General features: G+C 40.7%; 1 protein-coding gene across 1 annotated transcript in view; it reads left to right on the plus strand.

Annotated features, from left to right (window-relative positions):
* The first annotated feature begins 551 nt into the window (after positions 1-551).
* Positions 552-24848, plus strand: part of PDE4B (phosphodiesterase 4B) — a 392450-nt gene continuing 368153 nt past the window's right edge. Inside the window, exons 1-2 of the mRNA XM_046645704.1 lie at positions 552-593; positions 6908-7146. Of these exons, the coding sequence (XP_046501660.1) occupies positions 552-593; positions 6908-7146 (281 nt within the window). The remainder of the gene's footprint in view (positions 594-6907; positions 7147-24848) is intronic.

A 24848-nucleotide genomic window follows, 5' to 3' on the forward strand; every position in this document is an offset into this window, starting at 1 on the left:
ATGTTAGCTCAGGGCCAGTCTTCCTCAGCAAAAAAAGGAGGATTGGCAGCAGTTAGCTCAGGGCTAATCTTCCTCATAAGAAAAAAAAAGAAAAAAAGATGACAATAATCTCACAGACTATTATGGGGATCAAATGAAATACTGTATGGGAAAGTACTTTTTAAAGTATAAAGCCCTTCACAAATACATAGTATTTCTATATTCTTAATGATCATTGGTTATGTGGGAGCCTAGTTGTTTCCCTCTATACTTTTTCTCTCCTCCCAAATAGCTTTCCACTGATTTCTTGGATTTTTGTATTTTTTGAACCTGTTTTCTCATATGTCAGATTTAATTGCCTTGGTAAATTGTGTTATTTACTTATACACGTACATCATATACACTCAGATGTTAGTTTGGAGAATACAAATAAGCCATGTGTTTGTATTTAACTAAGCATACCGAGCTGTTCTTTTTTTGTGTGCCTTTTTTCCCCTGTAGGTCTTAAAAATTGTCAGAGAAGCTGCACTGAATAACAGACATCCTAGGAGGGGATATTTTCCACCTCTATAATGAAGAAAAGCAGGAGTGTGATGGCAGTGACGGCTGATGATGTAAGTCCCCAAAGTCAGAGTTGCCGGATTCCGCCCACTTTTTGTCTGCTCAATAGAGAAGTCACTCCCTAATCGGATCAATGGGCGGGCAGGCTTGTTTAACAGCACCACTCTGTGACTAGGTGTTTCTGTGACCCTGAGGCTGCCAGCACCTGGACCCAGCACTCTGTGACGTAGAGAGCAGGCACGCTGCCCTCTCCACAGCTTGGAGCTCTGTGGTTCTCATTCCCATTCAGCAATCTCTGGTGTGTGCCCCCATCCTCACTCTTAGAAACTCTTCTCTCCACCCTGCTAGTAGCTTCCTCACGACTTCTTCCACGTCTTCAGCCAGGTACAGCTAATCTGTGAGAGTCACCTCCCCATGGTGGAGTCTTTGACAACTGCTCGTAAGAAGTTTGTGATGTACACATCCTCTGGGTCTCGGCTACTCAAGTGTGGTCCCCCCCCACCTGCAGTAGCAGCATCACCTAAGTGTTCATTAGAAATGCAGAATCTCAGGGCACACGTCAGACCTACACATCAGCCTGACTTTTAACAAGGTCCCAGGGGAACTAGAGGTGCCGGCTCTAGGCCATCTGAAGAAGACTGTGAGCTCACCATCTCCACAGCTTTCCATCTTGGCTGTCTGAGATTAATTATCTCCTTTGCTTTCAACTGACCAGCCCTCCATTAGTGTGTCTTTAATTGTCCAGTCCTTTCTCCGTTTCTGTTTGTAATAGAGCTAAAAAGTATATGTCACCAATCAGATATGCAGATGGCAAGGAGGGAGGGAGGAAAAAGAGGAAATTTTCCTTGCTCTCTGAAATAGCTCATCTTGTCGTTATACTCCTATTTCACAGATAGGGGAGAGGCTGGGAGGAACTTGAACTTGGCAATTAATGTAAAATGGTGTGTTTTGGATAAATGCCGGGTCTTTCGGGATTTCTCCCAGTTCTTCCTTCTTCCCTTCAATCACGTGGCTTTGGGCAAAGGGGGGAAACTTAACAGTAATTAACATTATAGTAACAGGTGTGCGGTGTTGTCCTTTTCCACTAGTGCCTACTGTTGTCCTGTTGAGGACAGCTCATTTCCCCAGGTCTTTGGTACTCGGTCTCTGCCCTTGGTCCAGCGCGCTTAGGCACGCGGCAGGTGACTCCTGTCAGCAGTATGAGCAGTGCACCTTCGCCGCTCACTTGAGTTTGACCTTTTCCTCCACTGCCCTCGTTCTTCACCTAACTTCTCACAGGGCTCTGGTAGTTTAAAGGACTCAGCTTTGCTTTATATCCAGCCTTCGCCTTTGGGCCGCTCACCACATGGACTCCTGGTCCCTTTGCCTCATGCTGCAGCAAACCCTCAGCAGGCAAGCTGAGGCTAATTCTCAGCTTCCTCCTGTGTCCCTATAGGGGCTTGTGGGAACTTCTAGGACCCGCAAGTGCAGAGGGAGACAGGCGTGCTATGAGGCTCTTGCCTTCAAACGCCCTCCTTTGCCACTGCCATTTCTACTCCTTTGTGTTGAGGGACCTACTTCGTGTTCTGTTCTCATCACCTGTGACAATACTGCCTTTCTTCATTTCTCCCTTCTCTGCCCCGTGACCACAAGGGAACTTCCCTTAAGCCACATTCTGAGTTCTCAGTTCTGACGGTAGAAAGCTATTTTCAGGGCTCCACGCTCTGCTCAGGGCATCCAAAGGAAAGCTTCTGGAATTTAGAAATCTCTTTTTCTTTTAAAAAAAGATTAAAGCTGGGGTTGTCCCTTAATATTATTTTATACTGTGTGTGCTAAGATTCTTTTTTTGAAAGAACAAAACTAAGCAATACATTCTGTCTATGAAAGATGGACAACCATTCTTTCTTTTTCATTGCATCCTTACAGTAAAAATCCTGATCCTGTCAGAGACAATTGTTGCCATGGTCAAAACAATTGTGCCACGTTGCACAAGAATGTGCAAAAAAGAAAAGCACGTTCAAAGACTATTAACGCCACCAAGAGTGGATAATTATAACCTAGATTGGCACTGTCCAACGTGGTAGCCACTAGCCACATGTGACTACTAAGCACTAGTCTGATTGGAGATGTACTATAAGTGTAAATTAGATCTTGGAGTTTGAATATATAGCGGTACAAATAGGAAAGAATGCAAAATATTTCATTAATATTTTTTGATATAGATTACGTGTTGAAATAATATTTCGGATATACAAGGCTAGGTAAAGTATACCATTAAGAGTAAATTTATCTGTTTCTTTTTTACTTTTTCAATGTGGCTGCTAGAAAATTTAAAATCATACATTTGGTTTTCATTTGTGGTTTGCTCTTTATTTCTAGTGGACAGCGAGGACCTAGAACTTTTCACTATGTACCTCAAACTTTGCGTACCGTGCAAAAGATCATATTGAATGTTACACACAGTAGCTCCTCCCTCACAAACGCAACTTAGCAGATTTTATATTTTATATACCACACCCTTGACGTAAGTTTTCACCCCCTTAAGTCAGGGATATTTTATTCTCATTTATTTCAACTTAGCAAACAAATATCCACATAGTGTTAATTTAGCACCTGTGATGTGCCAAAAGCTGGTTAGGATCTAGAGAGTCAGCGAGAAACAGCAGAGTCCTTATCCCTGAGAGCTGGGATAGAAGACAGAGGGAAGGGTAGACATGGATAAATAAACTATAAAACACTCCCAGCTCTGATGAGGGCTGTTTGGAGAAATGAAGTTGTTCAAGGTGGCCAAAAGGGATTGGATGATAAGAATAGGGTGTTTGTGGAAGGATAATGTGAGGAGATGATACATGGACAGTGAGGGAGTGATGTTCTGATGTCAGGAAAGGGAAGCACATTTCTGTAAAGGAAAGAGCATGTGCAAAGGCCCTTTCTGCAGGCAGGACCCAGTGTTTGGCTCTGTGGGAATACACAAATGAATAAGCACGACTGCCGTCTTCATGTACCTGCAGTACACAACCGACTGTAATGGGAGACACTGTGATGAGTGACGTAGGAACAGTGTGCATTCACCACTTTGCATTCGGAAACTAAGTTCCAGAAATGAGGGGTAAATTAATTGCTATTCAAGTGTTGAACACAAGCAATTAGCTGTGACTTAAAGGAATTGCAGAATAGTTTAGAGAGGAGGGAGTTGCAGGTTTGGGGAGGAGTTGAAAAGTGGAAAATGACTAAAGAGACTAGAAGAGAGGAATCAGGAGATACGTGCGTTAGAGACAGTGCGAAAGGGAGGGGAGGTGGAGTGGCTGACTGTATATAATATATATAGTGCCCTTGATAGGGCCCTAAGTGTCATTTGACGCTTCCCATAATTTCCAGAATTGACAAACTCTGGCCTATGGTCCGAGTTGAACGTGCACCTAAGCGCGCTAGAAGTCCTTGGAAATACCTAATCTCACTTTTTTTTTTTTACCATAAGTTTAATCGGGAGAACTCAAAAATCAGGAAGCTCCCAAATGACTGGAATAGACAGACGAAAGACGAAACAACAGCAGCAGCAACAAAGCCCTGAGCATTAGGCACCGATGTGCCTCATGTGGACGTCTCAGTGGTCCTCGCTTGGGTAGTTTTGATATGGGGATAGGACAGTTAATTTCTTTGGTGTCGCCTTCCCTTCCTCGCTGCAAACTCTTCCTACTTAGGTACAGCGGTTCACACTAGCTTTGCGTTTGTGATAACCTATTGGAATTACATTGGCAAAGACACCGATTTTCAGACAAATGGTTATCCGGGAACGTGAGGATAATCCAAAAGAAGGCTGTTTCCTTTGGGATTATAGAGACATAGGGTGAATTGGGGGCAGTAGGATACATTGTAAAATTTGTGATTTCCAGAAGTAAACGTCCAGTTAATGTTCCTTTCCCCCCAAAATTTTGATCTGATGAATTGTATTGTCAGCCAGAATCGTGATAGTTAAAATAGGAAAATAAGTCCAAAAAATCACAAATTCAGTAATTGAGAATGTACTGAATCAGATTTTGCCTTTGAAGACATAAACAAGGGGAGTACTGTATAAGTTATTAGTATGAATTAAAGAGGTTGAGGTATTTTTGAATAACTCTACATGGCTTAATTAGTGTTTGTAAAACAACAGTAATGTTTTCAATGTTTAACTTGATTTATAAAAAGCTATTCCATTATGTTCTTTTGTGGCAAGGCATTTTCATGTTAACTGAGGCCTTTTGAAACAAATTCTTTTAACTTAAAGAATGACTTCAAATCTGTAAATTCAAGCCTGTTGGCAGGTCAGTGTGGGGGATATTTTGTGGTAGGTGTGACTTTGTTACTTTTCAAATAAGTCCCAAATAAATACCCATTTAGTTTATTTACTACAATTAAACCTATTTGGTAATATTTCCTTTTTCTAGAAGAGAAAAATATCCAATAACTTTATTAGGAGACCATGATAGTTGGTGGTTGAGTTAAATGAGACTCTTATTTCTGTTCTCTGGTACAGTGTTCCTTGCTCAAGAGATAAAGTGTGTACTTAGGATGTTGGCTTCCAGATAACCAGTACTTTCTTTATATGAATATTTGGAACTGGACTGATTTATAATTGTGAGTTCTGGCTTTTAGTTTGTTCTTAAATCTCTTCAGGAAGACGTTGTATATTCTGTTTCCTCAATTAGTCCCTAAGTCTTTTGAGAAAGAAATATATATACACTAAGCTTTCCCCTCAGCTTCTTGTTTCTAAAACATACACACAAACACACGCACCCACACACACACACACTGACCACAGTAAGTGCTAGGCGTATAGTTGGGTTTAATATAATAACCAGTTATAAAACACTGGACACATTCCAGAATATTTCAAACTCTGGAAAATTCTAGATTGCTTTGTTTTCTTCCTGTTATTGAGTTGTGATTCTACTGAATTTCAAATAAATGGTGTTCTAAAACCATCAGTCAAGCACAAGAAAATATGACAATTTCTCATGTTCAGGTAGAGAGAGTGGGGCCCCTGAAAATTGTCAGGCCTATTCGTGTTCAGATTTCCATCATCTAAATGTGATCTTGTGTGGATCAGGTAGGTATACATCACTAGAATATAGAATCTGAGCGCAGGTACTCTGCCTTTTTTTGTTGTTGTGTCCTTCCTAAGCTGCACAGTGCAAAACTATAATAGGTGTGAGATAAATATTTGTTGCTTGAACCCAGGCAGACCCTTAAACTTGAGTAAATGATTCTTGTATGAACTAGGATAGGAATGGGTGGAGGAGGGGGGCAGAGAACTTTTGTTTGTTTAAAGCTTAGGACGTCTCGTCCCATGCTCTCCTAAGTCTATTTTGAAGGGCTAGTACGAAAAACCTGTCTTTTTAGAGCCACAGAATGACTTTCAGGAGAGAAACCTTGACCTGGTGGTAGGACTTCATTATTCCCTGTTAAAGTAAGAGTGGAGAGTGACAGTTATATCCTTTGAACTCCAAGTTGCTATGACTGGGCCTTTGCAGTGCTGTAGCATTTTCTCTCTTAGAGCTGGCGAGAATACTACATCAGGCAGAGGCTCATATGGGGCTCCCACTCCCAATAGTACCAGGAACCATAGTCACCAAGAGATGTAGGAGGAATGAATACTTCTTATCACTGGTTAGAGTACAATGTCTTCATCGTCTCACAAGTACTTCATTCATGTCAGCACCAGGGCATGAATTGGACACATGGCAGTTCAGTTCAGGACTGGACAAAGTCTACTCTTCTTTGTCTGGGCTCTTAGGTAATTTGACCAAAAAAAAAAAAAAAAAAAAAAAAACACAAAAGAAAAGAAAACAAAAGAAAAGAAACTTCAACCCTGAGAAGACCTTTTGTGGGAAAGCTTCAGTCTGTCACCCATAATTATCAACATCTTGCTGTCCTAAGATAGAAAATATTTTTACTTCAAAACAGTAAACAAGAAACTTTAGCTAAGATAGTTTGTCGCCATGTTGAAGAATGATAACACTGATTTCCAAAATATGTATTCAATTATAAGCTTTCATTCTAGCAAAATAAAAGAAAAAGAAAGAAAAAATACTTAAGAAAGAGAAACAAAATGGAAGGGCCTCCAATCCATGTGCTGTAACTGGGAAATATTATCTACAGTCCTAAAGATCACCAAGAATATGCAACTGGTATATTCATTCTAAAAGCTGAGAATTAGAGCACCCTTCCTTGTTTGCCCTTAAGCTTCTGACGTCGATGTTAGCTTCTGGTTGTGAGCTCATGGATCAGGACTTTGTGAGTGACAGCTTGATCATTTAGTTTCTTAGTTTACTCTCTTGTGCATCATTTTAAACAGCTGAATTTCGTTCTCCTTCTCTTCTTTTTTCTTCCCCTGTGGTTCCTCCAGAATGTTAAAGATTACTTTGAATGTAGCTTGAGTAAATCCTACAGTTCTTCTAGCAACACGCTCGGCATCGACCTCTGGAGAGGGAGAAGGTGCTGCTCAGGAAACTTGCAGTTGCCACCGCTGTCCCAAAGACAGAGCGAGAGGGCCAGGACTCCCGAGGGAGATGGCGTGCCGAGACCCACCACATTGCCTTTGACAACGCTTCCCAGCATCGCGATTACAACTGTGAGCCAGGAGCGGTGAGTAGCCTCAAAAGTAAACGTCAGTTCTAACTTTCGTTTTCCAGATACTCCAAATACAATTTCCTGCTTTTAAAATGTTAGTTATCTACGGGATAATGAAGGCTAGTGACATTTGGAGAATTTGTTTCCCTTTAGGTAGCAAGACGAGGCTTTTTAAACAGTGGGGATGTTTTCTGCCTCTTAAGATTGGAAGCAGGCTTTTGAGGAAGGAATGAGATGCATTTTTATTAAGGTCAAGGGAAAACAAAATTAATCCCTATCTGTTTTTTTTAAAAGAACTATTCAGTGTGCATCAATATGCTTAAATTTAGAAAAGCAAAATTATATCAGAGTACCTGAAAGAATTATATATATAACATATATATTTATATATTATTTATATGGGTATATGACGGCAGATTTTCTTATTGCTGTATTCTATATATAATTATTCCTGGCTTCTTTTTATTTTAATTTCACTTTACTAATCTCAGTTTGTGATTATCTATAAAATAAAACATTTCATTTAAGTCAAAGGAGGAATGAAGATTGTGCTGTTAGAGACGCTCGGACCATTTTGCAGAGTCTATATTTTTGACACAGCCTATTTTAATGTAGTGTTGAAAAGCTAATCAAGTACATATGATGTCACAACTGTGGTTAAAATTGAATAATTAGCATTTTATCCTTTTTAAAACTTTTTCAAATATTTCCTAGAATGGCTGGCTTATCTAAGATGGAGTTTGATTATTAAAATGAAAAATATTTTCTCTATAATTTATATAGCTTTAAAATGTAATAATATGGTGCTTTTAAGATCACTTTTTGTTTCAATCACTTATTAAAGAGAAGAACTGAACATGTTAAATTATTGTACGATAGTATTCCAGGAAATCACTAAAATCAGTGGTTTTTATGGTTTGCTGTATCCCTGCCCCGTGCTAAGCTCTACAATGCTGATGAGTAGCCCAATATATCCTCATTGAACAATTCAGGCCATCTATTAGTTGGTGGTTATCAGATATGCTAAGAATTAGATCACTGAGACTCCAGCTATCACAGTTATGAGCATGAAATGTTCGCCAAACAGTCTGTATGTGATAGAGCAGCGTGTCAACACATCACAGGGAGAATGGGTTACAAATTTGAGAAGCACTGACTTACATCTTCTATTCAGCTGAATTAACATTAGAACAATCACAACCAATCACTGAGAACTAAATTAAGCATATTGCTCCCATATCCCTTACTCCATCACATAGCTTATGTGATCAGTCTTGATTATGCTTCTGCATAATTGCAGATTTGGAGCCTTAAAGATTTCCACAGATTTGTTTTTCAGCAAGTAGGCACTGGTACAGTTGTACCAATTGTTACAATATTGAAATGCTTCCACACCAGTTGGTAAAAGTGTGCTTTCCTGAGCTCTCTGATTGCCCCCAGTACCATCCCAGGCTCTTCCCCAGAAGTAAGTTCCTCACCATCCAGCAGCTAAAGAGATGGCTGGCACAGCAGGAGTCTGGTTTTGGCAGGGATTGGTGACATATCTGTCAGAATAACACTCTGGGTATAGTGTACCTTGGCAGATTTTGAGTTCTTTAACTCAAGGACACTTTGAGAGTTGTGGAATTGTCCCTTCAGAGAAGTATCAAATCCAGACTCTGACATTTGGGGCATGCTGTCTACCTCTCTAAATTGAGTATATTCTTCTGGAGAACGAGAGTAAGAGTACTCACATGATAGGCTATTGTGAGGATTAGATGTGGTAATCTCTTAAGGTACTTAGCTTAGTAAAAAGCGTGTTATGCAATCAACAAATGTTAGTTTCTCTCCTCTTGATCATTATCCAATAAAGCCTTTGAAAATTAGAAGCCATGCTTCAAGTATCAGTAGCCTCATGCTGGGTGTCAGTAATTTGGAGTGAAATGGAGGATTTAGCCATTATCCAGAGACTTTATGCTGTGCAAAAAATATCACATATTAGTAATTCATTCATAACATGTCTGTTTTATTTCAGTTACTTTGATACCTTTTAATGAATAGGAGTATTCAGTCATTGACTGTAAATTTGTTTTTAAATATAAGCAACTGAAAGCGTTTCTATACATCCCTTATAAATGCTTCCATTGCAATATTGATAGTTGAAGACTGGTGGATCTGCTAGCAGAGGAATCTGTTTGAAAGATCATTTGATTAGAAGTGAGGAAGTAGGGTTCCAGGTATCATCACTGCCATCAACTTGAAAGTTCACAGAGGTAAGGGGTGCAGCCTGTGACAACATGTGAGAAAGAAGTATACTTACCACTTAGAGCACTGAGAATATAGAATCTGTCTCCATGTCTAGTCCAGGGCTCCGCAAACTTTTTCTGTAAAGGGCTAGATAGTAAATATTTTTGGCTTTGTGGGCTTTACGGTCTCTGTTGTGACTATTTAACCCTGCTGTTACAGTGTGAAAGAAGCCATAGACAATGTGTACATGTCAATTGATGAGCCCTGTTCTATACTAGAAGAAGTCTCTAGGACACGAATCCTGCTCTGAGAATTGCTTTGACAGTTACAACTGGGTGAAACTGACTTTGAGTTCCTAGGTGGTATTTTAAATACGTCATAAGTATGGGACTGTGTCTATAGATCAAGTCTTTAAAGCCAGTGAAGGAATTCAAGAGAGTACAAATGAAAGGCGTTGCCCAATGTATACAAGGTTAAATAGAAAAACACTGATGTCAATTTAGCCCTTGTTTGAGGAGAGCACATTGATGAAGGGAGCTGGCCATCACTGCAGACAGTAGGCCTGGATGTCAGGATAATGGTTTAATTTACCATGGAGAAAGAAAGAGTGAGAAAGGACCTGAGTCCAGTTGGGTGAACTTCCACCTGGTTACTTTTTGGATGAGTTTCTTCATCCCACAAAAGCCCAAATGAACAAAAATGGAGATAGTAATCCCTACTTTTCAAAGTTGTGGTGAGATTAAAGGAAATGTCTGTGATGCGTGTAGCATAGTAACTACCACTTAGTGGTTATTTTTATGTTGTTGTTGTTATTGTTGTTATTTTATAGTTACATATAGACTGAGTAGCCAGAATTATGCATTTTTTATTATTGGAAGTTGTGGAGAAACTTTACTACCTGAGTTATTGGAACCAACTTGGAATTAAGATGAAAGAAGTCAGATGTGAAAATAAAACGTCATCTTTATTGCTGACAAAGTTGATATTGGTATACGTAATAGTGGGCTTCTAACACTGAACGCCGTAATTACACAGACTTACCACCCAGCAACAGGAGCTGTTGGACCTGGGTAGGCATCCCCCTCAGAGGGAGAATCTACCCCTATAAATCTTGTAGCATGGGGGAGCTGTAGAAATCCTGCTCATATGAGAAAGAAGGGAGGAAGGACTGAGTTGTGCATGCCCACTTTCTCCTTCTAGAAACACCAACACAGATTAAATTACTCCTTCTTTCTGGGGAAGACTGAGTAAGGAGGCAGAGGAGGCTGGGAATATTAACTGGTGGCATTCTTGACACTTGGAAGACACATCAAAGAGTCGAAAAAACATATTCTTCCTTAACAGTCTCAGACTTTTTTTTTCCCTTTTCATCGTGAGTCTGGAATCACACCAGGGATGTGGCTGTTCTTTAGAGGGAGGTATCAGGAATATATCCACACAGTCTTGCTGCCATCTTTGTGAGACTGTTCTTCTAATACCAAACACTGCTTGAGTATGTAAAGGTAATACATCTGAACTCAAAGTTTCTTGCCCTTCTAAATTAAAGTGCAAGGAAATCTAGGCCTCAGATTTATTCACTTTATCCTCTCAATTTTCCAATTTTCCAACACTGGTAACACTAGTGAAGGTCTTAGTAGAGTTACAGAGTCAGAATGCCCTGCATTTAAGCATCCACGGGGAAGGGAGAGGGGTGGGAAAAATGCACAGCAATGCAGAGGTAATGTTTTAGTTCTGTTGGGTAGGCGCATATGTTCCTTTGTATATTGGATGTTATATTAAGAATGATACTAGAGGACAAAATAAAACTTTAAAAAAGCAACAATTAGAGCTGAGGAAGAAAAGATAGCAATAAAATAATACTCTAAAGATTTTTGTTAGTGAAAAGAAAGAGGGGGCATGGAAGTGATTGGGGTAGATGAGATTAAGGAAAAGTGTTATAATGTGGGGACTTTCTTGTGTATGCTGAACAGAAGGAACCAGCAGATGGGGAGCGATTGAAGATGAGAGAGACGGGCAATAACTGATATAGAACATAAAAGGGAGAGCACAGGGGGAAAGATGAGCTTTAGGCAAGATTTGAAATTTCTTCTTCTGAGATATGTAAATCCAGGGCAGAAAAGCGTGAACATGTTGGAAATGACAGGGAGAGAAATGGGAGAACCTCATTTCCAAAGGTGGAAATCAGTGGTTGTCAGATGTTAGAGTACATCAGCATCACCTGGAAGCGTTATTGAAAAGCAGATGGCTGGACCTCAACCCTAGAGTTGAGAGTCTGGGCTGGGACCTGAGAATCTGTAGTTCTAACAGATCCCAGGTCATACTTATGGTACTGACTTGGGGACCACATTTTGAGGACTCTGGCCTGTTTTTCTTAATGAAGTAGGAGGTTGGGTCATCTGCTAAGAATAAGGGGGTGTGGGCCTATACTTTCCTTTCAGCTAAAAGCATACATTGTTCCAGATGACCACGCATGAGTTTTTGTCTGGCGGCAGTTCTTTTTTCTATGTCATGCCAACTGACCCGTGAGGGGATTGAACTCCTAGGTGTTAGACAATAGTACTGGTTATATCTCAATAATACAATAGAACTATTGTCAGCCACGTTTTGTGTTGGATAGGAAGAGGCACAGAGAGATAAAGAAGGCAGGGAATCTTGTTCCAGTGTTTTCTTAATGGTGCACTTTTTCGTAAGAAACTGTTCTGGTTTCTCCCTTGTTATTCCCTCAAAGAAGATTATAAATATCAATTCGCTTGTCTCCCACCTCCGTCTGCCTGAGGCTGTGCTTTGCCACTCTGAATGTTTCCGTTGTGAACATGATGATTCTATTTGGGCATCTTTTAACTTAGGTGTGATGTCCTTAACGTTCCCTGTCCCAACTTTCACCCCTGTTAGGAAGAGAGGTGCCAATCTCCCTGCTCTGCCCAGAAGGCTGGAAGCATTTCAACCCCCCTCATTGTCAGGAAGGGGAAAGCGGTCACTCTGCTGAGGTGGTCGCTCAGAAACATGGGATGTGCTTTATTGCTCCCACAGTCTGTTGCAAGTTTACAGTCTGATGGGGTTTTCAATAAAAATATTTTATACTTTTGGGCTGCCTCTCAACTGCACATCCTAAAGCCCTGTTTTAAAGATCAAAATACCCACAGATGCTATAAGCAAATGCCATAGATTCAACAAAGGCTGGAGTGAGGATGGGAAATTGATGACACACACATCTGTTTAGCTCTCACCAGGCTTTACCCCCCACTGAAATCCTTTGGCTACAGAAACTGCCTTTGTGACTTGTGCATCAAGCATTTCACTCTACAAGTCAGCAGTTCACAAAGTGCCTCTGGGCTGCCCGTCTCAGGTATGTGAGATAATGGACAATGGATATTTAAAATCTTGTGTCATCCCCTGCACACCTCATTGCTTGTATATTCTGTTATCAGTCAGGTCATAATTATGTTAGAATATGGGAAATGCAGATTTCATACAGAAAGTACTTAGGATAGGATCTGGCCTATATGCTTATAATAATTGGTGTCATACTTTACACATATATAATATCCTCACTATGATAGATTGTAGTACATAATGTCATTTCCATCCCCTATTTTATTTAAATTTAACTCCATGACAACCCTGGGAGGTAAGCAAGGAAAATGGTCAGAGTAGGACAAATGTGCCAGGCCCTGGGATGTGCGGGAGAAAAGCTCTAATTTCCATTCTTTCCTTGTCTTCAGCAGTAAGAAAACTCTGGAGTTATAACTGAGCACACGGCTACCCAGAAAATAGACTGTGCTTTTCAGGCTTTCTTGCAGCTTCTTCCTAGTCTAGCTAGAATCTAGATTCTGGCCAGATAGTCCCCTAGAAAGAAAAGAACATCCTTCTCCTTCCACTCTCCCCTTTTCTACTGGCTGGAATGAGTATGCAGTGGTGAGATTTCTTGTGCTGTGTGGCCAAAGTAACACCACAGGCCTGATGGAGCATTAAAACCAAAGGGCCCTGAGCCATGTGACAACTTCATGGAGAGCTGCCACACCAGACTGAATTTTAGTGTACAATAAATACAATTCTATGGTTGTTTGGAGTTTCTCTCTGTTACAGCAGCTGAAACTGTATCATAAATAATTCTGGGAATCATATACAACTGTGGTAGAGTTTATGTGAAGGGGATGGCCAGATCGTGAATCCCACAAAGGCAGTCGTCTAAAAGTACATATAAGTTAAATAAGTATGTTGCATACAGTTGAATCTGTTAAGCTTAATATACTATTTTTCAAAATAAGTACTAGCTACACTTTGCATGCAATGAGGAGGTTTATAGAATGTCCAAGCTGGTCAGCTGGTTGCTCCTCAGACAAGAAAGACCCACTTGTGCAAAGTACTTCCATTTGGGTGTGCCAGCCAGTGTGACGAGAGCTGAATATCCCTTCCTTATAACTTATCTTTTGTACTTTCCTATCTTAAGTAAATTGGTTAATTAATTGATAAAAGCATGTCTGTTCATTGAAATGCAAGCTGATTACAGTGGTAATTACAATAATTAACAGAAAACTGTAGACTGAAATAATGCGATAAAGGAAATAAACAGGATGATGTGATAGGGTGAGTGTAAACTGAACAAAGGAATGGTGCTTTAGACAAGGTAGCTGTGGAAGTTCTCCAAGAGAGAGAACATTTGATTGATACCCAAATGATGACAGGCAGCTGTGTATACAAAAAGTAGGGGAAGGGGAGAAAATTCATAGGCAGAGGGAAGAGAAATGTAGAAGCCCTGAGGGGGGCAACTGCCTTGTATATTTGAAGAGGAGAAAGGAGGCTGCAGCACAGAACGCAAGGGAGAGAAAGGAGCTGGCAGTGCCGAGGCTGAGAGCAGCTAGATCACCTGGTCACCTGCAGGCTCTAGTCAGGAGTTTTGTTTTATTCTAAGTGCCATGGGAAGCTATTACAAAGTTTTTAACAAAAATGTGACATGGTCCGACTTTTAAAAAATAGTGTTTTGGGTATGGGTATAATGATATGTAGGGGCGAAGTGGAAGCAGGTACTATTGAAGGAAGATGATTTGAAACAGGGCAGTGCCAGAGGAGATGGAGAGAAATGAAAGGATTCAGTTGTTTTTTAAAAGTAAATTGGTAGGGGGGCTGGCCCCGTGGCCGAGTGGTTAAGTTCGCGCGCTCCGCTGCAGGCGGCCCAGTGTTTCGTTGGTTCGAATCCTGGGCGCGGACATGGCACTGCTCATCAAGCCACGCTGAGGCAGCGTCCCACATGCCACAACTAGAAGGACCCACAACGAAGAATACACAACTATGTACCGGGGAGCTTTGGGGAGAAAAAGGAAAAAAATTAAAAAAAAAGTAAATTGGTAGGGCTTGCTATAGAATGCACATGGGAGTCTGGGAAAGGAAAGCGTCAAGAACCGATCCCGTGCCTTTTGCTTGAGCAGCTGTGTTGACAGTGGTACCATTTGTTGAAATTGGAAACACCTGGGGAAAGAATTTGGGGCATACAAAGCAAAAGGCCCATTTTGGACAAGTCAAGTGTGAAAGGTGCCAATGAGTTGTGATGGCCATACACAGTTAAGTATATAAATCTGGGCTTCAGAGGAGAAAGACAAATCTGGTAAGTCATCAGAAGAAATGTAGTATTAATACTTTAAAAGTTCATTCCATTTATGAAATATTTAAAACAAACTAAAAGTGCAGAAAACAATTTAACAGACACCATCTATTGATATACCTGCCATTTAGATTTAATAAATGTGACACTTTGCCTTTTTTTTTGCTTCAGAACTTTTAAAACTATAAAGTTGTGGATAAAGAAGTGAGAGTATTCTTAAGGATGTTGGGAAGACAGTGTCTTGAATGCATCTCAGTTCTCACTCACTCCCAACTATACCATTTCCGTCAGCAGACAGGTCCTAGAGGATAAGAATGAAGCCTCAAGTTCTGTCATGGTCTTACCAAAGAAAGTTCTCTCTTTTGGGAAGAGGAAAGCTTGGAAGTCAGCGGTGAGGAGCCCCAGGATGAGAATCAGAATGCCTGCACCCTGCGACAGCTTAGCCCTTAGGAACTCATGATCTCACACGAATTCACATCTATAGGAATATACCTAATATTGTATTTTTGGATTCCTGGACACTGAGAAACAATCAAACAGGTGGGCCAGATCCTTTCTGCCTCTTCTGTTGGGAGAACATGAAGAGGCCAGAAGAGGAAAATCAGAGAGATTTCCTCCTGATGCCTTGATGTGAATACCAATAAGGTACCAACCCCCACACCACTGAATTATAAGAATGGAAACTTGCCAGACTGTGACCACCTAATGAACCCCATTACCTTATGCCCCTGTGAGCAGGCCAGGGCAAATAACAACGCAACTAAGGGTATTGAGTTACCAGAGGAATGAAAAGCAAGGAGAAAACCCAGAAGAGGTTCCTCATGAAACAGAGTTACTGGGGGAGACAGAGGCTGATGTAAGGCAAAAAACAAAGTGCTCAGGGAGATTCAAGCACAGCATAAAAAAAAAAAAAGACTTTCTGGAACCAAAGCAAATTTTTTAAAGTAAAAATTCAGCAAATAAATTGAATCAGAGTAAAATCTTTGAGATTAAAAATAGCACACAATGTAGACACAAGCAAACACACAACTCACATCCACGTACACAGACTAATGTCCTGGAAGATCAAGTAGTAGAACCATCTCAAATGTCGGAGAAAAAATACAGAGACTTAGAAATCTTTAAAGAAAAGCAAAAACACTAAGAAGCTAGTTCAATTAGCTCTAACATGTCAATAATAAGAGTTCTAGAGAAGAAAAATACAGAGATGAAAGCCATGGAATAATTAAATAAGTACTAACCAAATATTCTCCAGATTTTAAGACCTGAGTCTGAAAAGTGGAAGGGAATTCTAGGCAAGACTCATGACAACAGACTCTTAATTAGACACGTTCTAGTAAAGCACCTGAATTTCAGTTGTATATCAGAAAAAAAGGTCTTTAAGCTTTCAACTGGAAAGAACAATTCAGTTATAAGAGAAAAATATGTAAAGTGAGATTCGACAATTAATCTTCAACACGAGAAGGTAAATAACAGAAGAGTTTCCTCTGTAGACTGCTAGGAAGAAAGAGCTGCAACCCAAGCCTCCTGTATTTAACCAACATGTCATTCACACCTGTGTTGGGTGAAATGATGGATGTGATTAATGTTAAGGACCTCGAGACAGGGAGAGTATTTTGGATTATCCAGGTGGATTCAATTCAGTCACATATATTCTTAAACATAGAGAACCTTTCCTGGATGCAGAGAACCAGAGAAATGGCAGTGTGAAGACTTGGCTTCTAGTTTTGGTGATGGAGGAAGTGGTCATGAGGCAAGGAATGGGTGGCCTCTAGAAGGAGAAAAAGGCAAGAAAATGTATTTTCCCTTAGAGCATGCAGAAAGGAATGCAGCCCTGCTGACACCTCGATTTTAGCCCTGTGAGACCCGTCTTGGACTTCTGACCTACAGAACCGTAACGTCTTAGTCAGGTCAGGCTGCTCTAACAAAGTGCCATAGGCTGGGTGGCTTATAAACAACAGACATTTACTTCTCACAGTTCTGGAGGCTGGAATTCTGAGATAAGGATGCCAGCATAGTCGGGTTCTAGTGAGAACCTTCTGGGTTGCAGACTGCCATCTTTTTGTATCCTTCTGTGGTGGAAGGAGACCTAGCTAGCTCTCTGGAGAGTCTTATGAGGACACTGATCACATTCATGAAGGCTCCACACTCTTTTCCCAGTTACCTCCCAAAGGTCCAACCTCTAAATACATCAGGATTAGAGTTTCAACCATAGGAGTTTTAGGAGGAAACAAACATTCAGTCCATTGAATATAAAACAATAAATTTATGTTTTTTTAAGCCACTAAATTTGTGGTAATTTATTATGGCAAGAATAGAAAACTAATACCACCTCTCTTGGGGGGAAAAAGGGTATTTGTAGAGATAGAATGGTTTAGAGCATTTATCATCTACGTACCCAATCTGAGGAAAGTACTCAATAAAGAGCTATAACAAGGAACAATTTAAACAGAAAACTCGAGATAGTAGAAAATAAAAAGTGGAAACAGGGATTAGAAATGAACCTTGCAATATGTAAAGTTAAAACTAGGTGGATAATTGTATACTCTTGGGGAATATGTAATACAAGTGATGAATAAGAATTAGGGAATAAAAATGAAATGATGAGAAGAAAATTCATGATAACCTGGAAATAAACACAGTAACGATTTCAGCACAGCCTAGGACTTGGGGTTTCAATAACATCCCTCCAAAGTTCTCTTCTGAATAGCGGGGGAGGGGGAACATTATAAATGTCCGATTACATTTGGGGGAAGTGAGGGAAGAGCACATGATGGTCTGGGACATAGTTGATATTTTGTGGTCATGTGATAGTAGAGAAGTTAGTTGGATTATAAGCACTGGAAAAGGGAAAGCGGCCATTAATAAAATGCAAAAGTGCAGTAGTCTTTCCAAATTAAAGTGGAGGGAAAAGAAATAAATATCAATGTAGTCAAATAAGAAAAAAAGAAAAGTACAAAGAGGATAGAACAAAGTGGACCATTTCCTCTTTTGCTTTCGCTTTATAAGGTTGGTAATTATAAGGAAAATTGAAAGTGAAATACCTATGCTCCAACAGCAAATGCGAAGGGACTAAATGATCTCCTTAAAAGACACAGGATCTCAGACTGGGTACTGTGCCCCTTAAGCGTCGTGCTGTATTTAAGAAACACAGTTAAAATAAAATATTAGACAAACTTTGACAATACCTATATGGGAAGTGTTGATAAAATGTAAGTTCTGCTTCAAAAACACAGCAGCTACAGATGTAAAAATGTTCTCTAGGCCTGAAATGAAACAGAAAAACAAAACAGGGGATAAGGGTGAATCTGCCAGCTGGCTGGGCCCAAGAGTGGAAACAGAAACCGAAAAACTGTTGAAGGCTGTCAGCTGGGGTCTTGGCTCTCTGCCTGGCCCGGGAATTGTGGAGCTAGAAATATTGCAAGACAGAGACACAATCTTACCTTTCTAAGGTTCACACATCATTTGGGAAGCGGTAAAAGTTATAAGTGTTGTGTTAGACTTAATAAATCAAAAAAGCGTTTGTAATCTCAGCAAAGACTATACAGTTTGGATAATTGAAAAGACTCAGAAGATTTCTCAGAGCATACTCCTGGAAGCCTCTTAACAAAGGATAAGGGACTGCAGGAGAAAAGGGTGCGGAAGGATGCCAAGAGGAGCTCCCAGGGTCCTTTCTTAGCTGAACAAAGTGCGCTTCGTCTCCGGATCGTGAACCACCGGGATGCATGTGAGGAATTTTGTGTCAGGAAAGCTCTGGTGAAAGTTTCCAGGGGGATCTCTTATGCTCCCTTGGTCCCATAGCCAAGTCAGACTCTTTAACTGGTTACAACAGGTGTAAGCCATCAACAAACAAGCTGGCGCTTGGTGCAATCAGGGGAGTGTTAACCTTTTAACAGGACACTATAGATTCTCATTGTTATCTTGACCAAGAATCAGTGTGTGGCTTCCAGTTGTCCTTGGACATAAGCAAAGAAATCTCCCAGTCCAGCTGTAATTTAGCTCTATATTACATAGTCTACCTACCTGACACCTCAAGACTTCTTCTTTTTTTTTTTTTTGGTGAAGATTGGCCCTGAGATAACATCTGTGCCAATCTTCCTCTACTTTGTATATGGGATGCCACCACAGTGTGGCTTGATGAGCAGTGTGTAGGTCTGCGCCCAGGATCGGAACCCTTGAACCCCGGGCTGTCAAAGTGGAGCGTGTGAACTTAACTGCTATGCCACCAAGCCGGCCCTATTGATCAAGCCTTCTTAATTATACATTGCTAATTACCATTCTTTCTCCTGCATCTTTTACACCGTTTATGGATCAAAGAAAAAGCAAAAGTACAAATATCAAAATACTATTTATTTGTTTCATCCAACAGAGTATACATATTACTTTAAAAAAATAGTTCAGTTTCCCAAATATCCAGCACAGTTTAAAATCATGCACATATTTGTCAACCCTTTTACCTCCTTTTTTCACCAAAATGTGAATTTTGTGTAACGTATCAATAGATTGATTTAATGTAAAGATTAATTGATTACCAAGTAAATCTAGTTCCTCCTCTGGCCAATCACCTTCCGTTGGAAGAACTTCCGGTAGGGGAATTGATTCAATTTCCCAATACATTCGATCATTGATATCAGTATTATAATAGTTCTTTTAAATAGTGAAATTATTCTTACCAATTACTTCATTATTACACTAAATAGTAGTTACATGATGAATTAGACTAAGATCATTACAAAGTGTCAGAATTAACTTCCCCACAAGAGCAGCCTTTGCTCATATAACAAATGTTGTCATGGATTGGGGTATAAATTAAGGGCCAAATTTCCATAAGTTCTGATTTTGAGTCTCTTATGGGCATAGCCACAGCCCCGTTTCATACTAGAGGATTGCACTGACACAGGCTCCCAATGGACCTTATATTTAAGTGATACCCATCTTCCTTCATCTGTAAAATTCTAGTCAATTGTAATAGATTTTCAGTTCTTACTAACTGCACTATTTGGCTATATTTGATTTTTGTTATACATAGGGCCTGGGCAGTTAGAGAACACCTACGCAAATTACAATCTCCGTTTCTGAACTTCCATAGGCTAGGGAACCATAACCGTCCCCAAATTTTATTCCTTGTACTTTTGCTACCCAGGTCCTAGGCTGTGGTCCACAAGACACCTCTGCTTCCATCTGGAGGAACATACTTCACAGTCCCTCTTGGGTCAGCATGCACGCTCTTTCCCATATTTGAGCTCTAGCATGTTAACTATCTGTTGAATGGTTGTCTATGTTTATGAAGCTGTGTTATCTGTCCAGGCCACTTGTTATTCTTTCCCTTATTCCTGAAACAGCATTCCTTTCAAGCAGTAAATACAGGCCAATACATCCTTTTCTTTGGTATGACTCTCTGTATTAGGGTCGAATTTGGCTTATCTTAGACCTTTTCGATCTATGCCAATTTTCCCAGTATTCATTTAGAACAATAACAGTTTCTTTAACAAACATGTTATTGTCATAGAATGTGTATTTCTTGACTGTAGGTTGAATATATATTTTGGAACCAAAAATGCTGAGTTCCCCATATAAGTAGTTTCCAAATATGTTTTGTTTGGGTGTGTGCCTTTTTAGTAGTGGAGGTCTAATAAATTCTCAGATTTTTCAAATGTTAAGAATCATTGTTTTAGGATAATTTCCTTTTTAACTTGTATTGATGTTATGCCATTCATTCATTGGATCATTCATTTCTCAAGTGTTTATTGCCATAATTTTCCAAGATTGAGAATGTAGGAAGAACATATTTATGTGGAAGAAAATGTTGTCAGGCAGTGGAAGTTATTTGTCTAGCTCAGGAGCAAGATTAGGCGTAGAGATGCTGATTTGTAAGTCCCGGAAGATAAAATGATAGTTGAATTTTTTATTGATAGGGAAATGGAATCCCCCAATGAGTTTCTAGAATGAAAAAAGGACACTATTTGAAAGGAGGGGGAGACAAAGAGTGAGTGAAGACAATGGAGAATGAGCAGCCTTGGCAATATAGGAACAAGGAGACCTGAGTCAGGAAAGTTGGAGCAATTAAGGTTTTCATGATGCAGATAGGTCAAGTAAAACAAGGGCAGAGAGTGTAAATATTTATCTATTCTATCTTGCCTCCAGGAATATAGTGTTCCATGAGCCATTTTCATAAATTTCTGTAGGTCAGGCCTTGCTGACTCATTCTATACTTGCTACAGATTATAGTAATTCTGCCCATCTCCCTTTTGATGGGTCTGTGCTGCCACCTGGCCTCTGCGATGCTCAGGTCCTATCATCCCTATTGCTATTAGGGAGCGCGTTGCTGTAACATATCTCCTGCCGTGGCTCTCAGCCTGCTGAGTGATGCAGAGCTCTGTCTCTATCTAGTCGTCTCTCCAACCTCATTGCCTTGATCAAGGGAGTGTCTTCTGAGCCCTCTTAAGGAACGTGGTTGGCTGCAGGCTTTTCTGTCTTATGGAGTGGACCTTATGCATGCTTCTCTGAGCTTGGTAAACCCTTCCTCCAAGCGTGGCCACAGCAATTGTGGCATCTCTATTTTGTTTAATATAGACATTTGCTTTTCTCAAGCTTTCAAGGGCCTTTACAATAGCTTATTGCAACTGCCACCAGGGTCCTTGCCAGGGTGTTAAACCCTGTATCACAGGAAAGTACCACCATATTGAAAACTCTCCCTAATCCAGCTTTATATCCTGTCCCCTCTTGATCTAGCCCCATCAGGAACCACTCCTAGTTCCCGTTGGTAATGTGTCCCGAAGCTTTTTGGGAATATACTTTCTCTTTTGCTTTAGCTGGCCCAGCGCTTCCTAAATCAGGTTATGCTGAGATTTGACTCTAATTATGAGCCAAGAGAGGAGGTGGGGCAAATCCTGAGAAGGGCAAGAAATGTCTTCTAAGGTACTCGCCTCATTTGAGGCCTTTGTATAACTTCAAGCATGTGTGTGTATGTCTAGCTCTATCTTCCAATAAGGGGGAACTGGCCGTTTCTTCAGGCCCATAGGATTCAGGATAACCTCGGAGTCAAGGTTGTGAACTGTGTTGACACAGATGTCCCCTTCTAACTGTCAGGGTCCCACTTCTTCCCTGTCAGGGCCCAGAGTTGGTGTGAGAGACTTGCCTAGACTGAGATTCAGCCTTTTCTGAAACTCTGCCAGCAGTTAAGTTCTGTCCCTGTTCTGCTATGACTGCTGACCAGCTGTAGGAGCAGGAGTTCTCTTTAAATGCTGCCAGGGAGTCCCTCGTACTCTCCCACTTTGCTTTAAATTGTTGATGAGTAGACCTAAGCCTCCCATTCTCTCTTCGATCAGTGGTGCTTAGCAACAGCCAACCAATTCCACAGTTCTTATATCTGCTATTTCCTCATACCTGTAGAATACCCAGGATGTTGTTCCGACTACTGCATCCTCTTCCACCTGTAACTCACCACAGGTCTCCGTAAGTGGAAACCAGAAAAATGCGCTGGCATCCCAAGACTATCCATACTTTGCCTATCACCAGCAATGGGGTTTTCATTGCTATCCAGCTGGAAAATGATCCAATTCCAGAATTCCCATCTTTAGAGTCTACTCCCCAGGAACACTTCTGGTATCAGCTGTCTTAGATTGGGTTACCCAGAGCAAACTTGGGATGGGGATCCTTGTTTAAGTGATCTATTGGGAATGTGCTCTCATGAGAAGGGAAGTGAGGGAAACAGGGCAGGGCAGAGAAAAATGCCAAGCAGACTGTGGTCTTGGTAGAGGCTAGCTTCAGTCTGATCTCACAAGATACTCTAGAGCACAAGTTACATGACAGAGCTAGTCCCACATTGTAGCAAGAGGGTTGGCCTTTTGCATCCCATGCCAGCAGGTCATTGGCCGAGTCAACCTGGTGGAGGAGAGGGGCCAGGAGATGTGTAGCCTCTCCTGCAAGGTGCTCCCATTTGGTCCAGGGCAATTCTCTGTATTGTTAACTCCAACAGCCACACAAATCGGAGAAGCGTGCTCCAGCCAGAGGAGGGGATTTGGCGGACACCAACAGCATCCACTACATCAATGTAGGGCTATTATGAACTGTAATGCTCAGCACACTCTGAGTTACTCTGTGTCCTAGGTAAGAAATAAGTATCTTTAAACTGTTTGGGAATGTTCTCTAGGCTTGGGTAGGAAGGTGGTGTTTGTCTTCCCTCCTTTCTAGTGGAATTACACTTAATCCCACTGGTCATAAATCCCACATGCCCAATTTACCATCTTTGACTAGGGACTCTCATGCAAATGAGATCTCCCCTCCTGGTCTGCTGTCGACTCTTAGAGTCCAGATTGAGAATGTTATTCCCATCTGTGTCCCTTGGTTAATTTTATCCTTTTTTCTCCCTCCTCCCTACCTTTTACTCTGTAATGGTTGGAGTGAGAGATTATGAGAACATCTCCTTTCAGACACATCCCATGTGGAATGGTGTGATATAGTAGGAAAATTGCTTTCTCTTTTTGCATTCCACGTGCAATGGAAAATGTCTTTATCTTAGTGTGCCCTTATGTCTGAAAAGAAGACAGAAAGTGAAAAAGGTAAGATGGAAAGGATGACCCAAAAGTAACGTACAAATGTTTGAGGGTGAGAATTTGATTTTCTTTCTTTTTCAGTTTGAGTTTGGGAATTTGTGTTTTTTTCCAGCAAAAAGAAAAAAAGCATAAACTCAGCTCAGGGCTTCAATGTTCTTGAAGAGTCTGGAAATAAGTCATTGCTCCTGAGTTGACAAAAAGCAATTCATGATTAGAATCATCCTGTTCTTTACTCCCCGAAGCTCTGAGCACACTGTGGAATGAGTAGTCTGTGCACCATAAACACTTGAAAAATGTGATGCATCCTAACTTTGAAAACTGTGGATGAAAACATCCATCCTTTGAAAACTGTGAAAATCCACCTAAAAATAAGGTACTATGGTTGCTTTAAATGGACCTCTCTAAAGTCTGCACTAAAGTTGTGTTTTACCTTGTATCCCACTTCCCCACTACAGGAATCCCTTGTTCTAGCCTGAGATTCTTCCTCCCACTTGCTGCTGAATCTTCTTTTCATCTTTTCCTTCTTAACTATCAAAATTCTACCCATAATTCTAGGCTTGGTTTGAATCCTGGCTGTGATGGAACCTGATGCTCCAAGGTTTGGCAGTAAGGAGTGAATCTCCTTGTGGGGAAAACTATAGCAGAAACTTGTAGGACAGGACATTCGGTCCTGTTCAAAACGTTTATAAGACATTTGGTTCATGCCAAATGGTTCCTTGACATTTGGTCCTGTCTAAAATGTCTATGAACACATTTGGTCCATGTGAAATGGTTTTGAACAGGAACAAATATCTAGGACATTGTGGCATCGACCAAATGTCTTATGGACCTCTTGGACAGGACTAAATGTCTCCTAATCACAGAAACTTGTGAGCTTCACTCTTGTTCACTGACATCCTCCTTCCTTGAAAGGACCTCCTTTCCTTAGGATGGTGTTCTCAAAGTGTGGTCTCCAGGCCAGAGTATTAGCATCACTAGAGAACTTGTTAAAATGAAAATTATTGGCTTCACCCCATTCCTATTAAATTAGAAACTCTGGGTGTGGGGTCCGCAATCTGTGATTTAATAAAACTTCCAGATGATTCTGAGGCCTGCTAAAGTTCGAGAATCACTGTCCAAGGGAATCTCTTACTGATCACCTTTGATCCCATCCTGCAGGCCTCTGGGGGTGCCTTCCTGTTTAGCACTCAAGACAAATAAACCCTAAACCCTCATTGACGTGGCCCACATGGAGCATTTAAACTAACTTTCCTAATGGCTTGTCCTTATAGGCAAATAAATTCCCAGAGTAACGTATAATCAGATATAAGGACTCATAAAATATGGAAATGTATTAT

This window comes from Equus quagga, chromosome 18 (genome assembly GCF_021613505.1).
Source record: "Equus quagga isolate Etosha38 chromosome 18, UCLA_HA_Equagga_1.0, whole genome shotgun sequence".
Classification (NCBI taxonomy): domain Eukaryota; kingdom Metazoa; phylum Chordata; class Mammalia; order Perissodactyla; family Equidae; genus Equus; species Equus quagga.